Source organism: Oncorhynchus mykiss, chromosome 1 (assembly GCF_057628025.1).
Source record: "Oncorhynchus mykiss isolate SJ-2025 chromosome 1, ASM5762802v1, whole genome shotgun sequence".
Taxonomy (NCBI): Eukaryota; Metazoa; Chordata; class Actinopteri; order Salmoniformes; family Salmonidae; genus Oncorhynchus; species Oncorhynchus mykiss.
Genome location: NC_143022.1, coordinates 25,368,840 through 25,387,250, shown reverse-complemented (window position 1 = coordinate 25,387,250; position 18,411 = coordinate 25,368,840). Strand labels below are relative to the sequence as shown.

Genomic DNA, 18,411 nt, shown 5'->3' with positions numbered 1-18,411 from the left:
AATTTGCTAACTTATTTGTGGTGCTTTTTTTTTGGGGGGGGGGGGGCTTATGAAGCCCTTTCATTGCTTGGTTTTGGTTTGACAATAAATGATCTGTTTTTGCCACAGTTGTCTTCTAAAGGGTTCAGACTGGGAAAAGGCCTCATTATAGCAATTACAAGTTTGCCGAAAGAGCTTCATAACATCCCTTTAATGTTTGTCTTCCAAAGTCCTGGGACTGAAAGGAAAAACATTTTTCAGAGCAAATATTTTCTAACTGAAGGTGTGTGTAGGGATTAAAGTCCAAAAGAGTCATCTCAGCCCTGTCAGTAAATGGAGTACACAAGAAAAGCCATAACATAAGCATGTTTACAATAAACATGACATTCCTAAGGAGCTTTAGCTGAACATATTCTCAGTCCCATAGTAGCACAACATTTGCAAGACTTCCATGTTATTCAAAATAACCTTATCCAATAATTTACATTAAATCAGAATAGAATACTTGGGCTGTTTGTAAAGATGCATGTGTGTTCATCCACAATTGGAAACGACACAGTCAATGAGTGAGTTTTTGTTATAGAGAAAGCACTACACATTTGACAATGTATCGTATTGAAGATCATGAGGCTCAGATTAATTGTGCTGTTATGACATATGACAAGAACCACACAGACATTTCAACAAAACTAAGCAAAAAGTACACCAAATATCTATGTCACGGGTCTAGATCTAGCGCATGTTGTTTGAAACGCCTCTCAGAGGATAAAGCCGATTGGTCGAGAGTCTTACACGAGCCCCACTCAACGATCTCTTCCTTTTGGAACCACATTATCGCAAACACTTTACAAACAATATTTCACCTTCATTGATTCGGAGCGTGCGATAGCAGTAGGTAGCCAATATAAATCGCCGCGGTGTTAAAGTAAGCACGCATCAACAGGTCAAGTGTAAACCTTTTGAATTTACGTGAATGTTTCAATCGTGTGAAAGCTTGTCTATTTTCTAGATCAATCAAGCGATAGTGTGGAGAGAGCCAGCCGGCAGCCATCCGAAACTGTCAGTGTGGAAGAAGAGGGGCCATAACGCAACTCCCGTTGTTGTTTCTGATTGAAAATATATGAAACCGAACGACTCGGGAGACGGGAGCAGTTTTAATTCGACGTTTTGCCTTACCTGAAAAGATAACACAACAGATCATTTTGACTCTCGCAAACTTCGAGTAGCCTATTTGAAGAACCGTGGTCATGGTGGCTCTCTCATCGATCGTAAACCCACTTGCCCGGCATCTGCAGAGACATGTCATCAAGCAAACTAAAGGTCAACGGTTGATACCTGTGAGAAGATGCAACCTCACTGCATGTTCAAGCAAATATGTGCTTTCAGCGTGTAAGTGTCGAAACTTTAAAAGTACGGTAGCTTTCATCATATTACAGCTGAATTATCATTAGTTGCAGTTGAATTCGCTAGCTGTTTGCTCTTCATTTCATAAGACTAGAACAATGACATTAATGTTCAGTCCAGCTGGCAGCTGAGATTACATGAGAAATAAGACCGTTTCAATCGCTCAAGCAATAGTAGCATAAATGGCTACGCTGTAAAGTTGTAATCGAAATCCACAATGACTACATTACTAAAGGGTTAATAATGGCGTTGTTTTGATCGCAACGGGTGCACAAAGAATACATGAAACCAAGGACTGGATTTCTGCATGAGTGAATTGGCGTCACATTTTCAGGGGGAATTAGTTCATTCTAAACTTCTGGCCGGGTACTGGTTTTGATTGTAACTATGGTGTGTACATACACATGTCAATTTGATCATAACTGTGATCACAATTTATGTTTATCTTTTGTAGTTTATTTTTTAACTTGGCCTATTGTACACTGCATGTTTGGTTTATGGTCTTGTCTTTACTCAAGACATTCATAAGGCCTGACTTTTCTCTCCAGAACCCAAGGCATTATGCATTATTCCAAGGGTTCTCAGATATAAGCACTGCATACCGGTGGGAACATGTGAACTAAAATCCCAGCGCTCTGTTTTAATGTTTAGAACCATCAATCATTGCTTGCATTACGGTTTTTGAAATGTATGAAATAAATTCCATATTGTATAAGCGAGAAATAATATTTAAAAATATATTCACTTAATGTAGCAGATTTGCACAGATCCATATGGCTGTGTGTGCATCCAGCTGACAAACTACACTTCCGCTACACCTTTCTCCCCAGTTACGCTTAGCACAGGTGGTCGCCTCTGTCTTCCGTAAACAAGCATTAACAAAGGTGTTCGCTGGGCTTCTTCCACAACGATCTTGACAAATCATTTCTGTATGAACCTCGCTTTGTGCAGTGGGGCATTATCATGCTGAAACAGGAAAAGGCCTTCCCTAAACTATTGCCACAAAGTTGGATGCACAGAATCGTCTAGAATGTCATTGTATACTGTAGAGTTAAGATTTCACAACTGGAACGAAAGGGCCTAGCCCGAACCATGAAAAACAGCACCAGACCATTATTCCTCCTCCACCAAACTTTACAGTTGGCACTATGCATTGGAGCAGGTAGTATTCTCTTGGCATTCACCAAACCCAGATTTGTCTGTCGGACTGCCAGATGGTGAAGCGTGACTCATTACCCCAGAGAAAGTGTTTCCACTGCTCCAGAATCCAATGGCGGCAAGTTTTACACAATGTTTGTCTATGGAGATTGCATGGGTGTGTGCTCAATTTTATACACCTGTTAGCAACGGGTGTGGCTGAAATAGCCACACTCGTCCACATACTTACTTCATGAATATCTAGCCGATTGTAACAAGTAATGTGATCTATTAGTCATTGCAGGATAGCTACTGTTTGGCGTATCACAGAGAATTTTCAATCAACTTTAACTTAGCGACACTATCTTCGTCCTCGATTCGGTCAAACAAATCTTCTAATAGGTCTGTGTTCAGTTGCAGGTGGTTCGTTCAAATTTAGAAAATGCTAGTAAGGATAGGCCCTTTTTTTTTCAGGTACAGTAGCAAAATGGATAATTGTTAATACATTTTTCCATTAAATACCTTTTCCAAACGACCTTTGTCGTAGGTTAAGCATTCACATAGGTTAAGCATTCACAGTCCCATTGGCAGAGCGGTCAGTGACTGATGTAAATTGCATCATAGGCAGTTATTGTTTTGCAGCCCAATGGCAAAACCAGGAAGTCGTAGTAGATTTATTTTAACGCCAGAAGATGTACATCTATGAAACGTTCCATTCAGAGCTGAACTAGTGTCTCCCATTCCTGCTGCGGAGTAGACCTGGTGGGCTGCCAATACATTCCGCGAGTCTGTTTCTGTAGCCTACCCACATTTTGCTTATCCTGTAATTTCCTTTCAATAGGAGTTACTGAAGGAAGTGTCACTTTTTCCTCCTGCTTTTTTAATTTCTTAAACGGAATCAACGGAGGAGGCTTAGACTACTGGTCTCACAAAGTTTTCAGAATTGCTTGTCTACTTTGAGACATTTGATCTTATGTTATTTGGAAATTTGACTTATTACCTATTTTAGAATGCAGGAAGCTGGAGAGTACACTATGAAAAGTAAGTGTCAGCATTTCTTACAGTAGGCTAAGGAATATGACCTAATGTGATTTACTAAAGACAAGCTGCTGTTTTACATTTTACTATCAGACTAGATTTAAATCCCCTCTCTCATGCTTTGACTCCAGTGCATCCTATGTGGCAGGGACCACTTGTTGCTCCTGGGGGCAACAGACAATCTCCGATCGATATTCGGGTGCGCAAGAGTGTCTTTGATCCGCATCTCAAGCCGCTGACCCCGGATTACGACCCCAGGACATGTTCACAGATATGGAACAACGGGTACTCATTCCTGGTTGAGTACGATGACACCACCGACAAATCCAGTAAGCAGTTTCTGTTCTGCCGTGTGACCTCCTGATTTAAAACTGCAATGCCTGCCACGTGGAACATGACTTTGATTTACATTTAGGTATCCCTGCTCTTGGCTTATTTCTCAACATCATGGTCTTAACTTATTGTTTAGACAGTCTAATTACTTAAATTTTCAATCCAATATTATTTCAGAAATTTATATTTTATTAACCGCTAGACTTTACATAAATATTTATACCAAGAGGCAAACATTTTTTTTAACAGTAGGCTAATTATTCTGTAATTTAATTCTTAGTTCTGCTTTTAATGTGTGTTTGTGTGAGAAGAGGATACATATGTTTTAACAAGTATGTTTATATAATAATGTTTAACTCTCCACAGCTGTTGTGTGTATTAATTACGGTTTCTTCTCAATATTGTATGCGTCTCTAACACAACATTGATGAGTGGTCGATTTCTTCTCGTCGCTCTCTCCCTCTCAGCACTTAAAGGGGGTCCTCTGGAGGACAACTTCCGGCTGTGTCAGTTCCACTTCCATTGGGGGGAGAGCAACGCATGGGGCTCTGAGCACACAGTGGACCGCCGCCTCTTCCCTGCTGAGGTAGCTACTGCACGTCCTCTTACTTAACAGAGAGTGTCTATTTAAATGTTAACTTTGTTGAATGACTCTAGCTATGCTATAGTAAGAACCTCCTAACATGTCAAGTCTAATAGAGTCATAGTCTTCAGGAGACTGTGGCATGGAACGGTAGATAGTAGGGACTGCTTAGTCATCAAGTCAATACTGATGCCCTAGCCAATCCATGACGACATTGGCATGCAATTTCTGTGACAGGGGGATTGTGCTGTTGGAAACCTCTACGTATAGAAGCAGAATGCATTCTGTTCAATCCTTAAGGCCCACCTTTTAATGTGTGATCTATTTTCATATTTTTCCACTCACCTAAAGCATACTTATGCAATAGAGGGAGTACTACTGTATGTCTGGGGGAGGATGCCACGCCAAGCTGGCGTTAGTGGCTGTGAGAATCTGACCATGTCAGGGTTCTCAAGACTCCCCAGGTGCAGTGTGTGTACAGAGGCTCAAGTTACGATTACAGCACACAACTCACTCTGTGTGCCTAATAGGAGCACACCACAGTGGGTAACAGAGATAATGGATCCTTCTCAGTTTACTTATTGGGTTGTACCATTCTTTATAGAAATCTCCCCAGATCCCAGGGTGAATAGGGATCTGTGGTGTGAGTATGAGTAGGGTTGGGTTGGACACTCCGATGGAGTAAAACAAAGAGCAGCTGCATGTGACCTCAGGGTCAGACGATGCTCCGTTTGGTTTAATAGCTACTGATCAGGATGGAGGATTTTGGGGTGGATTTTCATTCAGAATCTGCTAATTTTTTGTTGTTACAGTTTTGATAATTGATTGTTCTACCACAAAGGTAACCGTTTATCTTGAGAATGATATTAAAGATTCATAATTATCCAGCAGCAAATATAATCTGTGACACATTCCATTTTAATTCTCTGGGTGTGTGGATAAATAGGTTCTAATTAATGTATGGCGTTGCCTTTTCTGTTGATAGCTCCACATGGTCCACTGGAACTCTGATAAGTACAGCCGGTTTGAGGAGGCGGTGATGGAGGAGAATGGACTGGCTGTTATTGGGGTTTTCCTCAAGGTAACTTCATGCTTCTTGTTAACATAGCGAAGCATCCCTACCACATGCAACCCACCACCACTGTCATACAGACAGTTGAAGTCGGAAGTTTACACACACTTAGTTTGGAGTCATTAAAACTCATTTTCCAACCACTCCACAAATTTATTGTTAACAAACTATAGTTTTGGCAAGTCTTAGGACATCTACTTTGTGCATGACACAAGTAATTTTTCCAACAATTGTTTACAGACAGATTATTTCACTTATAATTCACTGTATCACAATTCCAGTGGGTCAGAAGTTTACATACACAAAGTTGACTATGCCTTTAAACAGCTTGGAAAATTCCAGAAAATGATGTAATGACTTTAGAAGCTTCTGTTAGGCTGATTGACATAATTTGAGTCAATTGGAGGTGTACCTGTGGATGTATTTCAAGGCCTACCTTCAATCTCAGTGCCTCTTTGCTTGACATCATGGGAAAATCAAAAGACATCAGCCAACACCTCTGGAAAAGAAATTGTAGACCTCCACAAATCTGGTTAATCCTTGGTAGGAATTTCCAAATGCCTGAAGGTACCACGTTCATCTGTACAAACAATAGTTTGCAAGTATAAACACAATGGGACCACGTAGCCGTCATACCGCTCAGGAAGGGGACGTGTTCTGTCTCCTAGAGATGAACGTACTTTGGTGCGAAAAGTGCAAATCAATCCCAGAAAAACGGCAAAGGACCTTGTGAAGATGCTGGAGGAAACCGGTACCAAAGTATCTATAGCCACAGTAAAACGAGTCCTATATCGACATAACCTGAAAGGCCGCTCAGCAAGGAAGAAGCCACTGCTCAAAAAATGCCATTTAAAAAGCCAGACTACGGTTTGCAACTGCGCATGGGGACAAATATCGTACTTTTTTGGAGAAATGTCCTCTAGTCTGATGAAACAAAAATAGAACTGTTTGGCCATAATGACCATCATTATGTTTGGAGGAAAAAGGGGAAGGCTTGCAAGCCGAAGAACACCATCCCAACCGTGAAGCACGGGGGTGGTTGCATAATTTTGTGGGGGTGCTTTGCTGCAGGAGGGACTGGTGCACTTCACAAAATAGATGGCATCATGAGGTAGGAAAATTATGTGTATATATTGAAGCAACATTTCAAGACAGGAAGTTAAAGCTTGGTCGCAAATGGGTCTTCCAAATGGACAATGACCCCAAGCATACTTCCAAAGTTGTGGCAAAATGGCTTAAGGACAACAAATTCAAGGTATTTGAGTGGCCATCACAAAGCCCTGACTTCAATCCTAATGAAAATTTGTGGGCAGAACTGAAGCAGTGTGTGCTACCAAATACTAATTGAGTGTATGTAATCTTCTGACCCACTGGGAATGTGATGAACGAAATAAAAGCTGAAATAAATCACTCTACTATTATTCTGACATTTCACATTCTTAATATAAAGTGGTGATCCTAACTTACTTAAGACAGGGAATTTTTACTATGATTAAATGTCAGGAATTGTGAAAAACTGAGTTTAAATGTATTTGGCTAAGGTAAACTTCCGACTTCAACTGTACACGTCATATACACACCATTTCAATATTTACTGACATTGAAATGTAAACACCCCATGCAGTGAATGTAAACACACAGCACATGCCTGACAGAAGGACTCAGTGCTCAGACACAGATTATTTTCCTCCTCAGATAGGGAAGAGACACGAGGGACTGCAGAAACTAGTAGATGTCCTACCTGCTGTCAGACACAAGGTGAGTTCAATGATTGACCACTGAAACCATGCAGGTGATTTTTGTTGCCAAGGTTTCAGAGAGAACGTTTCAAGCAGGGGTTATATGTCGCTGAGTTTCTGAGAAGGCCGCCCAAAGCTTAAGAACACAAGTAGTCAGTGCTGTATGACTTAGGTTGGTATTCTAGACAAGCCTCTCTCCGGTGGCGCATACATGACATTTGTGTGACTATTGGAGTGTGAATTACACCATGCTATTTCAAATTTATCGGCCTAATAAATTACCTTTTAATTACCTTTTAATGTGGCATGAACACAACCAGTCATATTTTCATCTGATTGTCAAACAAATCACTTCAAAAAGTAGGCATGTTGGTCCACTCCAAAATAATTCCAGCATCCAAACTAGAGGTCGACCGATTATGATTTTTCAACGCCGATACCGATTATTGGAGGACCAAAAAAAGCCAATACCGATTAATCGGCTGATTTAAAAAAAAAAATATAAAAAAATTAAAAAGAATAATAATATTTTTTTATTATTGTTTGTTATTATTTTTTAAATGTATTTGTAATAATGACAATTACAACAATACTGAATAAACACTTATTTTAACTTTACATCAATTTAGCCTCAAATAAATAATGAAACATGTTCAATTTGGTTTAAATAATGCAAAAACGAAGTGTTGGAGAAGAAAGTAAAAGTGCAATATGTGCCATGTAAGAAAGCTAACGTTTAAGTTCCTTGCTCAGAACATGAGAACATATGAAAGCTGGTGGGTCCTTTTAACATGAGTCGTCAACATTCCCAGGTAAGAAGTTTTAGGTTGTAGTTATTCTAGGAATTATAGGACTATTTCTTTGTATTTCATTAACCTTTGACTATTGGATGTTCTTATAGGCACTTTAGTATTGCCAGTGTAACAGTATAGCTTCCGTCCTTCTCCTCGCCCCTACCTGGGCTCCTACCTGGGCTTGAACCAGGAACACATCGACAACAGCCACCCTCGAAGCAGCAAGGGGAACAACCACTCCAAGTTTCAGAGCGAGTGACGTTTGAAACGCTATTAGCGCGCACCCCGCTAACTAGCTAGCCATTTCACATTGGTTACACCAGCCTTACCTCGGGAGTTGATGGGCTTGAAGTCATAAACAGCACTGTGCTTGTGAAGAGCTGCTGGCAAAAAAGCACGAAAGTGCTGTTTGAATGAATGCTTACGAGCCTGCTGGTGCCTACCTATCGCTCAGTTAGACTGCTCTATCAAATCATAGACTTAGTTATAACATAATAACACACAGAAATACGAGCCGTAGGTCATTAATATGGTCGAATCCGGGAAACCATCATCTCGAAAACAAGACGTTTATTCTTTCAGTGAAATACGGAACCGTTCCGTATTTTATCTAGCGGGTGGCATCCATAAGTCTAAATATTCCTGTTACATTGCACAACCCTCAATGTTATATCATAATTACGTAAAATTCTGGCAAATTAGGCGGCCCAACCTGTTGCATATACCCTGACTCTGCGTGCAATGAACGCAAGAGAAGTGACACATTTTCACCTGGTTAATATTGCCTGCTAACATGAATTTCTTTTAGCTAAATATGCAGATTAAAAAATATATACTTGTGTATTGATTTTAAGAAAGGCATTGGTGTTTATGGTTAGGTACACATTGGAGCAAGGACAGTCCTTTTTCGTGAATACGCACCGCATCGATTATATGCAACGCAGGACACGCTAGATAAACTAGTAATATCATCAACCATGTGTAGTTAACTAGTGATTTTGATTAGTTTTTTTAATAAGATAAGTTTAACGCTATCTAGCAACTTACCTTGGCTTACTGCATTCGCATAACAGGCAGGCTCCTCGTGGAGTGCAATGAGAGGCAGGTGGTTAGAGCGTTGGACTAGTTAACTGTAAGGTTGCAAGATTGAATCCTCGAGCTGATAACGTAAAAATCTGTCGTTCTGCCCCTGAACAAGGCAGTTAACCCACTGTTCCTAGGCCGTAATTGAAAATAAAGTGTTATTAACTGACTTGCCTAGTTAAATAAAGATTAAATAAAGGTGTAAAAAAATTAAATAATAATAGTGTCCAAAATTTCCGATTGTTATGAAAACTTGAAATCGGCCCAAATTAATCGGCCATTCCGATTAATCGGTCGACCTCTAATCCAAACTGCATGTATACTTGTGCTGTTTGACTGTTAATAGATTTGTTACAAAGCACCAAAATTGTTCCTAGTGTCATTCTGCGATTTCCATTGATTATTCTTACATTAATTGATGCGTCTTGCTGACAAATTGATATTTCTTTGTAGCCTGAAAAGTTGGGACACTTAAAATGGGTCTGAAACTGTCCCGGGAAAAACGGGATGGTCACCCTAACACACATGGTCAACTTACTAGACTAGCCTACAATGTAATGTGTATTAGCATGATTTTCAAATAGTCCTACCAGTAGTCAGTGATGTAGTGTTTAAAATGAAAAAAAGTAACACTTTCAATGCATAAAAAAAAAAAGGTGGGTAAACAACATTTACTTGCGTTTATCCTTCACTAGGCCTACACCCCTACCGATAGCCTACCCCCTCAGCCAAGGCCATTTCAAACACACGCAGAATAGGTAGCTTACATTCAATATAATACAGTTGAATCAAAACATGTTTTTCACCCTAGTTCATGAATTGTCATGAGTTAATGTTTGGAGTCTTCACAGATAATGGGACATAAAACAGTACCTTTCTTTCCTTATGTTAATGACATTTGACAGTGTTGTTATTTATTAATTATTTAACAATTGAATTAGAATATTTAACTTAAACCCTGTACAAATAATGGATCTTGGAGATCTGGGAAAGTCCACTAAGTCTAACATTTCATTATGTGATGTTTCGCAGTGAAAACAGTTCTCATGGGCACACAAATCCAAAGTAATGTAGGCCTATGCTATTGCAAAACCGAATGCTTTTAACCGAAAGAGTCAACTACTGTTAAGGTAAACTTGTTGGCTGGATTGGATGTGCATTGGTGTCTAGCTGTAGGCTAGTTGCCTAGTGATATTGTCGACCATCAGGTGATCCAGTAAAGAAAAACAATATTGATAGAAAATAATAAATGGCCTGGTACTTCTGGCCACAGTTGGCAGGGAGAACACCTAAAAAACAGCAACGAGTGCTTTAAACAGCTGACTGACAAAACAAACAAGGATAAATCAATGGATAAATCTAATGCATTGGAATAAAGACATAGGCTATTTTTATCAAGGCTGCATGGCAAACAAATGGCGAAAAATGAAAGGAGCTCGGCTGAAGCTGAAATTCAGTACTAGCCTACTGGATGGACAGCACCATGACATACAGTGCCTTGCGAAAGTATTCGGCCCCCTTGAACTTTGCGACCTTTTGTCACATTTCAGGCTTCAAACATAAAGATATAAAACTGTATTTTTTTGTGAAGAATCAACAACAAGTGGGACACAATCATGAAGTGGAACGACATTTATTGGATATTTCAAACTTTTTTAACAAATCAAAAACTGAAAAATTGGGCGTGCAAAATTATTCAGCCCCCTTAAGTTAATACTTTGTAGCGCCACCTTTTGCTGCGATTACAGCTGTAAGTCGCTTGGGGTATGTCTCTATAAGTTTTGCACATCGAGAGACTGACATTTTTTCCATTCCTCCTTGCAAAACATCTCGAGCTCTCGAACATCTCGAGCTCTAACCATCTTCCCTGTCCCTGCTGAAGAAAAGGCCCAAACCATGATGCTGCCACCACCATGTTTGACAGTGGGGATGGTGTGTTCAGCTGTGTTGCTTTTACGCCAAACATAACGTTTTGCATTGTTGCCAAAAAGTTCAATTTTGGTTTCATCTGACCAGAGCACCTTCTTCCACATGTTTGGTGTGTCTCCCAGGTGGCTTGTGGCAAACTTTAAACAACACTTTTTATGGATATCTTTAAGAAATGGCTTTCTTCTTGCCACTCTTCCATAAAGGCCAGATTTGTGCAATATACGACTGATTGTTGTCCTATGGACAGAGTCTCCCACCTCAGCTGTAGATCTCTGCAGTTCATCCAGAGTGATCATGGGCCTCTTGGCTGCATCTCTGATCAGTCTTCTCCTTGTATGAGCTGAAAGTATAGAGGGACTGCCAGGTCTTGGTAGATTTGCAGTGGTCTGATACTCCTTCCATTTCAATATTATCGCTTGCACAGTGCTCCTTGGGATGTTTAAAGCTTGGGAAATCTTTTTGTATCCAAATCCGGCTTTAAACTTCTTCACAACAGTATCTCGGACCTGCCTGGTGTGTTCCTTGTTCTTCATGATGCTCTCTGCGCTTTTAACGGACCTCTGAGACTATCACAGTGCAGGTGCATTTATACGGAGACTTGATTACACACAGGTGGATTGTATTTATCATCATTAGTCATTTAGGTCAACATTGGATCATTCAGAGATCCTCATTGAACTTCTGGAGAGAGTTTGCTGCACTGAAAGTAAAGGGGCTGAATAATTTTGCACGCCCAATTTTTCAGTTTTTGATTTGTTAAAAAAGTTTGAAATATCCAATAAATGTCGTTCCACTTCATGATTGTGTCCCACTTGTTGTTGATTCTTCACAAAAAAATACAGTTTTATATCTTTATGTTTGAAGCCTGAAATGTGGCAAAAGGTCGCAAAGTTCAAGGGGGCCGAATACTTTCGCAAGGCACTGTAGTTGGGGGTGTAAGTTTCATATTTACCACTACATTTTAAACAAATAGGAGAATGGTTAAATTAGCATTATTTAGAGCCCCCCCACCCCACACTCAAACACCTTGTTACTTTCCAGAAGTATTACTGCAAAGGAATTTACTGTATGATCTGAGATGGGGAGACTGTCAACTTTAACTGCTGTCTAGTGGCCATGAGTCAAATTACATGCCTCTACAATTTATTTTCTTTTTTTGTACCTTTATTTATCTAGGCAAGTCAGTTAAGAACAAATTCTTATTTACAATGACGGCCTACCAAAAGGCCTCCTGCAGGGACGGGGCCTGGGATTAAAATAAATAAATACAATATAAATCTAGGACAAAACACACATCACAAGCGACACTACATAAAGAGAGACCTAAGACGACAACATAGCAAGGCAGCAACACATGACAACACAGCATGGTAGCAGCACAAAACAGGGCACAGTCAACAGCACAAAGGTCAAGAAGGTAGACAACAATACATCACACATTAAGGTTGGGAAATGGCAATTATTATTATAACTTATGACACGGTTGGCAGCACCATGTAACCCTTTCCTCTTTCCCTTTTTACACCTTAGGACAGTGTTGTTGAGTTCACTAGGTTTGACCCAGCCTGCCTACTGCCCACTAACATTGATGATTACTGGACGTATGCAGGGTCACTGACCACGCCTCCTCTGACCGAAGCAGTGACCTGGATTATCATGAAGCAGCACATCGAAGTCAGCCATGACCAGGTTAGTGTGTGAGTGAGAGCGTGTGCATGTGCGTGGTAAAAAGGGAAGGAATGTTAGAACTACTGGTGGACTACGCTTTAGTGACTTCACTCGGCTGTTCCATGTCTGCTTAACACATTCTCTCCCTGTCCGGTCTCTTCCTTAGCTGGCTGTGTTTCGGAGCCTTCTCTTCACCTCAGCAGAGGAGGAGGTGCAGAAGAGCATGGTCAACAACTTCCGTGTGCAGCAGTCGCTGCAGGGCCGCACTGTGCGTTCTTCGTTTACCCCTTTCCTGAATTAGGAGCCTTTACTCAGAGACTCACTTGGAACCTTCAAACCAAAATAATGCAATACCCTGGGAAGCACCATTTTGGCTAACAAAGTCTTACGTTTGACTCTACAGAAGTCATACTGCTGGCATCTTTCCAAACGCTTATGCATTCAGAAAGCACTCTGATTTCACTTAAGTGCCAGGGATTTTATAATTCCAATGTCACCATCTAAAAGCTGTTTTGTTGACCATCCTTGGCACTAGACCGCTGTCTCACTGCCTGCTGTCCTATCAATAAGTGAAAGGCATCATCAACACAGGGCAGGTGCATTGCTGTAGTCTATGCTAACAGATTTTTTTAAACCCCTGTCTCTTAGGTGAATTTTTTTCTTCTTCTAGATGCTCTGAATGTATAAGTTGTAAACCTTTTTTTTTATTCAGTCCTTAACAGTCCCACTTGAAATGCTTCCAGAAACCAATGAGGGATTATGCTGAAATACAGGTAACTGTCAAAATAAAGGAAAACACCAACATGTATTGTCTTTAAGAGGGTGTTGGGCCACCACAGCTTTAATGTACAAGTGTCTGGAAGTCTTGGAGGGATGCGACACCATTCTTCCATGAGAAATTCCAGATTTTTTTTTGTTTTCCTCCAGGATCTCCCATAAGTGTTTAATTGAGTTGAGATCTGGTTACTGAGATGGCTATGGCATATGGCTTACATCGTTTTTATGCTCAAAATATTCAGTGACCACTCGTGCCCTGTGGATGGGGTTATTGTCATCCTATGGGGGCGTAGCCAAAATAATACATCACCCTAAGTAAGCATGATGGGCTGTTACCTGCTTAATTAACTCAGGAAGTGCACCTGTGGAAGCATCTGCTTTCAATATACTTTGTTTCCCTCATTTACTCAAGTGTTTCCATTATTTTGGCAGTTACCTGCACTTTTATACTATCACCGATTTTAATAATCTAAAGCATAAGAATATCACCCTCGTGTATGAGCAGTACTCTTGCAGTAATTGTTCTTTGAGGTGAAGGGGCTCCATATATGGATGTAGGGTTTAGTTTGAAGGTTTAAGCTCTGAACTTGTTTACTGCACACAGCCGAAGAGATTTGGTTCATTGTATTTGGGCCTAGCTAAGGCTCCAAACTGCACAAATGAGTGTTGCTCATTGCTTTGAAAGATGTTTTAGATGCATTTGTGATTGATTTTATTACATAGTCTATTGAGTGGACTAGAATGTACATCTCACTATCTGTAACTTAGAGGTAAAAGTCATATGTGTAGGATCGACATCTTTTATAAGGCCTTATAAGCACAGGGACACAGGCATTTGTTACAACTAATATGCAGAACTATTTTGTTGATATAGCAAACATCTGTATTTTAGCATGGGTGTCTAAGCATATTTCCTCTTGTAATCAAATTGTTCTGTTCTACTAAACAGGAATCTACCATAGTGCCTTCTATTTTATGCATCATACTGAGACATGGCGGTCACCTCTGTTCTCATAGATCAATTGCTCATGGCAGTGTGTCTATTCTGTTGGGGCTTGCTGGTCTAACGCATATCGATAATATTCTGCCCCTACCAAGCTTAAGTCGGTCAATTTGTATGTTTGTGGTTTAGGCGCTGGGAGAGTTAAGAGAGGGTATCACATCATGCATCATTAACCTGTTATCTTGTTGGTTCTGTATTTATTTATTTATTGGTGGAGGTCAGTAGGTTTTTACTTGCCTTTTTAGAAGCACACAGACAGGAATCATTCTCCTGATATTTGTATTTCATTTCTTGAGACTTAAGCTTTTTCTGTACTTTATATCTCTCTCTATATATATAAAATTTGAGATGTTAAAGTTCCCAGCAGAACTGGACAGGGATTACAGTGGAACCAACTACACGCATCAACTTTAAAACATAACTACACTTAATGTTATGCTTTAATCGTGTTCCAAAAGGTTAACTGTAATATATAAGCACTGCTATTCCCCATGTTGATACAAAACCATGAAACGTGATACAGCAATTGTAATACCTTGCTGCCTATTTTCCATTAGCCTACTTCTAGTTGCAGTATTCTGGGTGTGCCTTCCAGTGCTTCACTATTTTCATCAAAGAAAGGGAGTGGAGTGAATAAAGAGAGGGGGTCTTATGTTTGCAGTGTTCAGAGAATGTGAAGTAGGTGCTAAAAAGATTGGAGGAGAAAGGGATTGATTGGTTTGTTCTATAAACAGGGAATGAAAAGGGAGCAGACATTGAGGCAACATTGGTATTGTTTGTTCTATAAAGCATTACGTGAGTGAATGGTTGTCTTTGTGATCATTCAATAACAATGTTCCTGTATAAACTGTCCCTTGTGGGGCCTCTCCCTTGAAAGAGCCACCTGGCCCTCTCCCCACTAGGTCAATTGCAGAGAAGAAGTAGCTTGACACTAACCTGTTATGAAAACTGTACAGCACTGTCCAAACACAGGAACCGTAAGACTCTTGCCCTCTATACCCAAATGACACTTGCCTGTTTCACTGCGTTTCCTATGAAATTAAAGATGGCAATTTGTTACACCAGAGTTTAGGGGAACAATGTTGGGGTACAGGGAGGATTTGAACACAGTTCTGAATGGTTATACATTTCATGTGGGCATTTTTATGGGTGCTGATTGGTTTGATGGTAAGTAGAGAGATTTGATTTTCTGTTGTAACTGGTATGGGGCCTATTTTTCAAGCTTCCATTTGTCTTGGTCTGTTTAGTTATGATCTGCCTGTTTAAATATTTGAAATAATACTCTCCAGTGGGAGGTTTCCATTCGTTTAACTGTATTTTTATAGTTTTCAAATGATAAATACTAAATAGACACAAGTTGTTGTACTATAATGACTATGTACTTTAAAAATGGATCATTATTCTTGGTTAATATGTCCTCTGGTGAACTGCTGTATTTTAATGTGTCTGCCATCAATGCCTGTTTTAAACGTGTAAAAGTTAGTATGCACAATGATCTCAATCGATATACAATGTGTACAAAACATTAACACCTTCCTAAGATTGCTGGCCGATGTTGATGCCAATGCTTCCCACAGTTGTGTGAAGTTGGCTGGACGTCCTTTGGGTAGTGGACCATTCTTGATACAAGGGAAACTGTGAAAAACCCAGCAGCGTTGCAGTTCTTGATGCAAACTGGTGCGCCTGGCACATACTACCATACCCTGTTCAAAGATACTTCAATCTTTTGTCTAGCCCATTCACCCTCTGACACACACAATCCATGTGTCAAGGCTTAAAAATATTTTTTTTTACCTGTCTCCTCCCCTTCATCTACACTGATTTGAAGTGGATTTGTCAAGTGGCATCAATTAGGGATCCTATCATTCACCTGGTCAGTCTGTCATGGAAAGAGCATGTGTTCTTAATGTTTTGTACATGTTTTACATAAATACGACTTGCAGTACTTCCCTTTTCTTTGTTTGCTACTTGGCAGGTGTTTTCCTGAGGCTAGAGGAGTATGCTGTAGTACATGTTGTATTTGTTTGATCGTCGGGCAGCCACATTCCTGCCCCATGGGCCTTGAGGAGCTGTGGTTCAAGGGATAAGTTGGGGCCCCTCTTCCAACAGGCCTGTTATTGCACCAGGTGCCGGATTGGCCCTGTCCAGCTGGGCAACCAGGAAGTGGTGCTACTATCATGTCCCACAGGCCTAAAACACCACAGGGATGGACCTTACATCCTTTGCTGACAGAATGTTTATATATGAGATTAATAATAAAGAAATGCCTATTTTATTTTGATTTGCAGGTGCTATTAAAAAAAACTGGAATGGAAGAAAGGGAAACGCTACTAAGGTACACAATAGTACATTTTGGTAGATAGAAGGTGCTCCTTGGTAAAAGGGGTAAATTGGTCATCAAAAAAGAAAGGAGGACCAAGGCACTTCATATAATTAATTAAAATGCCTTTAATATGGAATGTTCAATAGAAACAACGTTTTTTAAAAACCGGTGCGTTTCCCTTCATCAGGGAGTACCAAAAAAAAAAGAATACAATGTCCTCTTTTGAACAGCTTTTCCAATTAGCCCTAATTGAAAGAAGGAGTGGTTACAAAATTGATTGGACACACCTAGTAAGCAATAATATACACATTAAAAGGTGAAATGCTGTAGCTATGTTATCATAAAGATACAACTCCAAGCTAGAAGTATCAGAACACTTAGAAAGGTAGTTCTAACCTTAAATATGACTGGGAGAAGTGTCAAGAATAAGAAAGCTATATATTCCATAGTACACTAGAACACAGCAAAACATGAACAACAAGTCTAAACATAGCTGAGGGCAATTGAGCAAAATGTCCACTAGATGACAGCAAATGGACCCATCACGACCCTACAGGAAGGGTGAGAAATCCATATCTTCATTTAAACCAGGGTATTTAGTGGCCTGTAGTTTGTAAATCCAAAAACTTTCCCTGTGGTTTAACTGTTTAAGAAACACTATTTAGCGCGCACCCCCGCTAACTAAGCTAGCGTTTCACAGTGTAACACTAGGCTAATTGTGCGTCGCCCCACGGACCTCGTGGGGAGGCCCTGGAGTTGTATCTTTATCTTTATTGCTTACTAGGTGTGTCCAATCAATTTTGTAACCACTCCTTTCAATTAGGGCTAATTGGAAAAGCTGTTCAAAAGAGGACATTGTATTTTGTACTCCCTGATGAAGTCCATGCAGCCGAAACACATCATTTAAATGTTTTATGAATTTTACCCCTTCTCCCCAATTTCATGGTATCCAATTGTTTTAGTAGCTACTATCTTGTCTCATCGCTACAACTCCTGTACGGGCCCGGGAGAGACAAAGGTTGAAAGTCATGCGTCCTCCGATACACAACCAAGCAGCACTGCTTCTTAACACAGCGCCATCCAACCCAGAAGCCAATGTGTCGGAGGAAACACCGTGCACCTGGCAACCTTGGTTAGCGCACACTGCGCCCGGCCCGCCACAGGAGTCGCTGGTGCGACAAGGATTTCTCTACCAGCCAAGCCCTCCCTAACCCAGACGACGCTAGGCCAATTGTGCATCACCCCACGGACCTCCCGGTCACGGCCAGTTACGACAGAGCCTGGGTGCGAACCCAGAGTCTCTGGTGGCACAGCTGGCGCTGCAGTACAGCACCCTTAACCACTGTGCCACCCAGGAGGCCAATAAAGGCATTTTAATTAATTATATGAAGAGTGCCTTGGTCCTCCTTTGTTTTTGAAAACTATGGAATGGGTTACTCATCTGGGCCAAGTCATGTAGTTAAAGTAAGGGTGATTGCATCTTCCATATAATACCACAAGTCTTTTATGGGACATGCCATCACCTTTTACTTTTTTTGGACTTTGTCTT

The 18,411-nt window shown here is 40.4% G+C and overlaps 1 protein-coding gene across 2 annotated transcripts; it reads left to right on the top strand.

Annotated features, from left to right (window-relative positions):
• Nucleotides 1-773: 773 nt before the first annotated feature.
• LOC110512077 (carbonic anhydrase 5B, mitochondrial) lies at nucleotides 774-16,484 on the top strand. 2 transcript variants are annotated; one of them, XM_021592683.3, is made up of 8 exons: nucleotides 774-904; nucleotides 989-1,368; nucleotides 3,690-3,887; nucleotides 4,359-4,477; nucleotides 5,460-5,555; nucleotides 7,242-7,304; nucleotides 12,622-12,780; nucleotides 12,926-16,484. In XM_021592683.3, the coding sequence occupies exons 2-8, from the start codon at nucleotides 1,227-1,229 to the stop codon at nucleotides 13,058-13,060; spliced, it is 912 nt and encodes a 303-aa protein (XP_021448358.2). In that variant the 5' UTR covers nucleotides 774-904; nucleotides 989-1,226; the 3' UTR covers nucleotides 13,061-16,484. The 2 variants fall into 2 exon arrangements, with proteins under 2 accessions (XP_021448358.2, XP_021448395.2); XM_021592720.3 differs by lacking the exons at nucleotides 774-904; nucleotides 989-1,368 and adding an exon at nucleotides 3,151-3,561.
• The last annotated feature ends 1,927 nt before the right edge of the window (nucleotides 16,485-18,411 follow it).

Excerpts from the sequence above, each read along its gene's own strand:
- LOC110512077 (XM_021592683.3), top strand. The coding sequence starts at position 1,227 with ATGGTGGCTCTCTCATCGATCGTAAACCCACTTGCCCGGCATCTGCAG. Across the intron at positions 4,478-5,459 it reads GCCGCCTCTTCCCTGCTGAG|CTCCACATGGTCCACTGGAA; the intron begins GTAGCTACTGCA and ends TTCTGTTGATAG. Across the intron at positions 5,556-7,241 it reads TTATTGGGGTTTTCCTCAAG|ATAGGGAAGAGACACGAGGG; the intron begins GTAACTTCATGC and ends TTTCCTCCTCAG.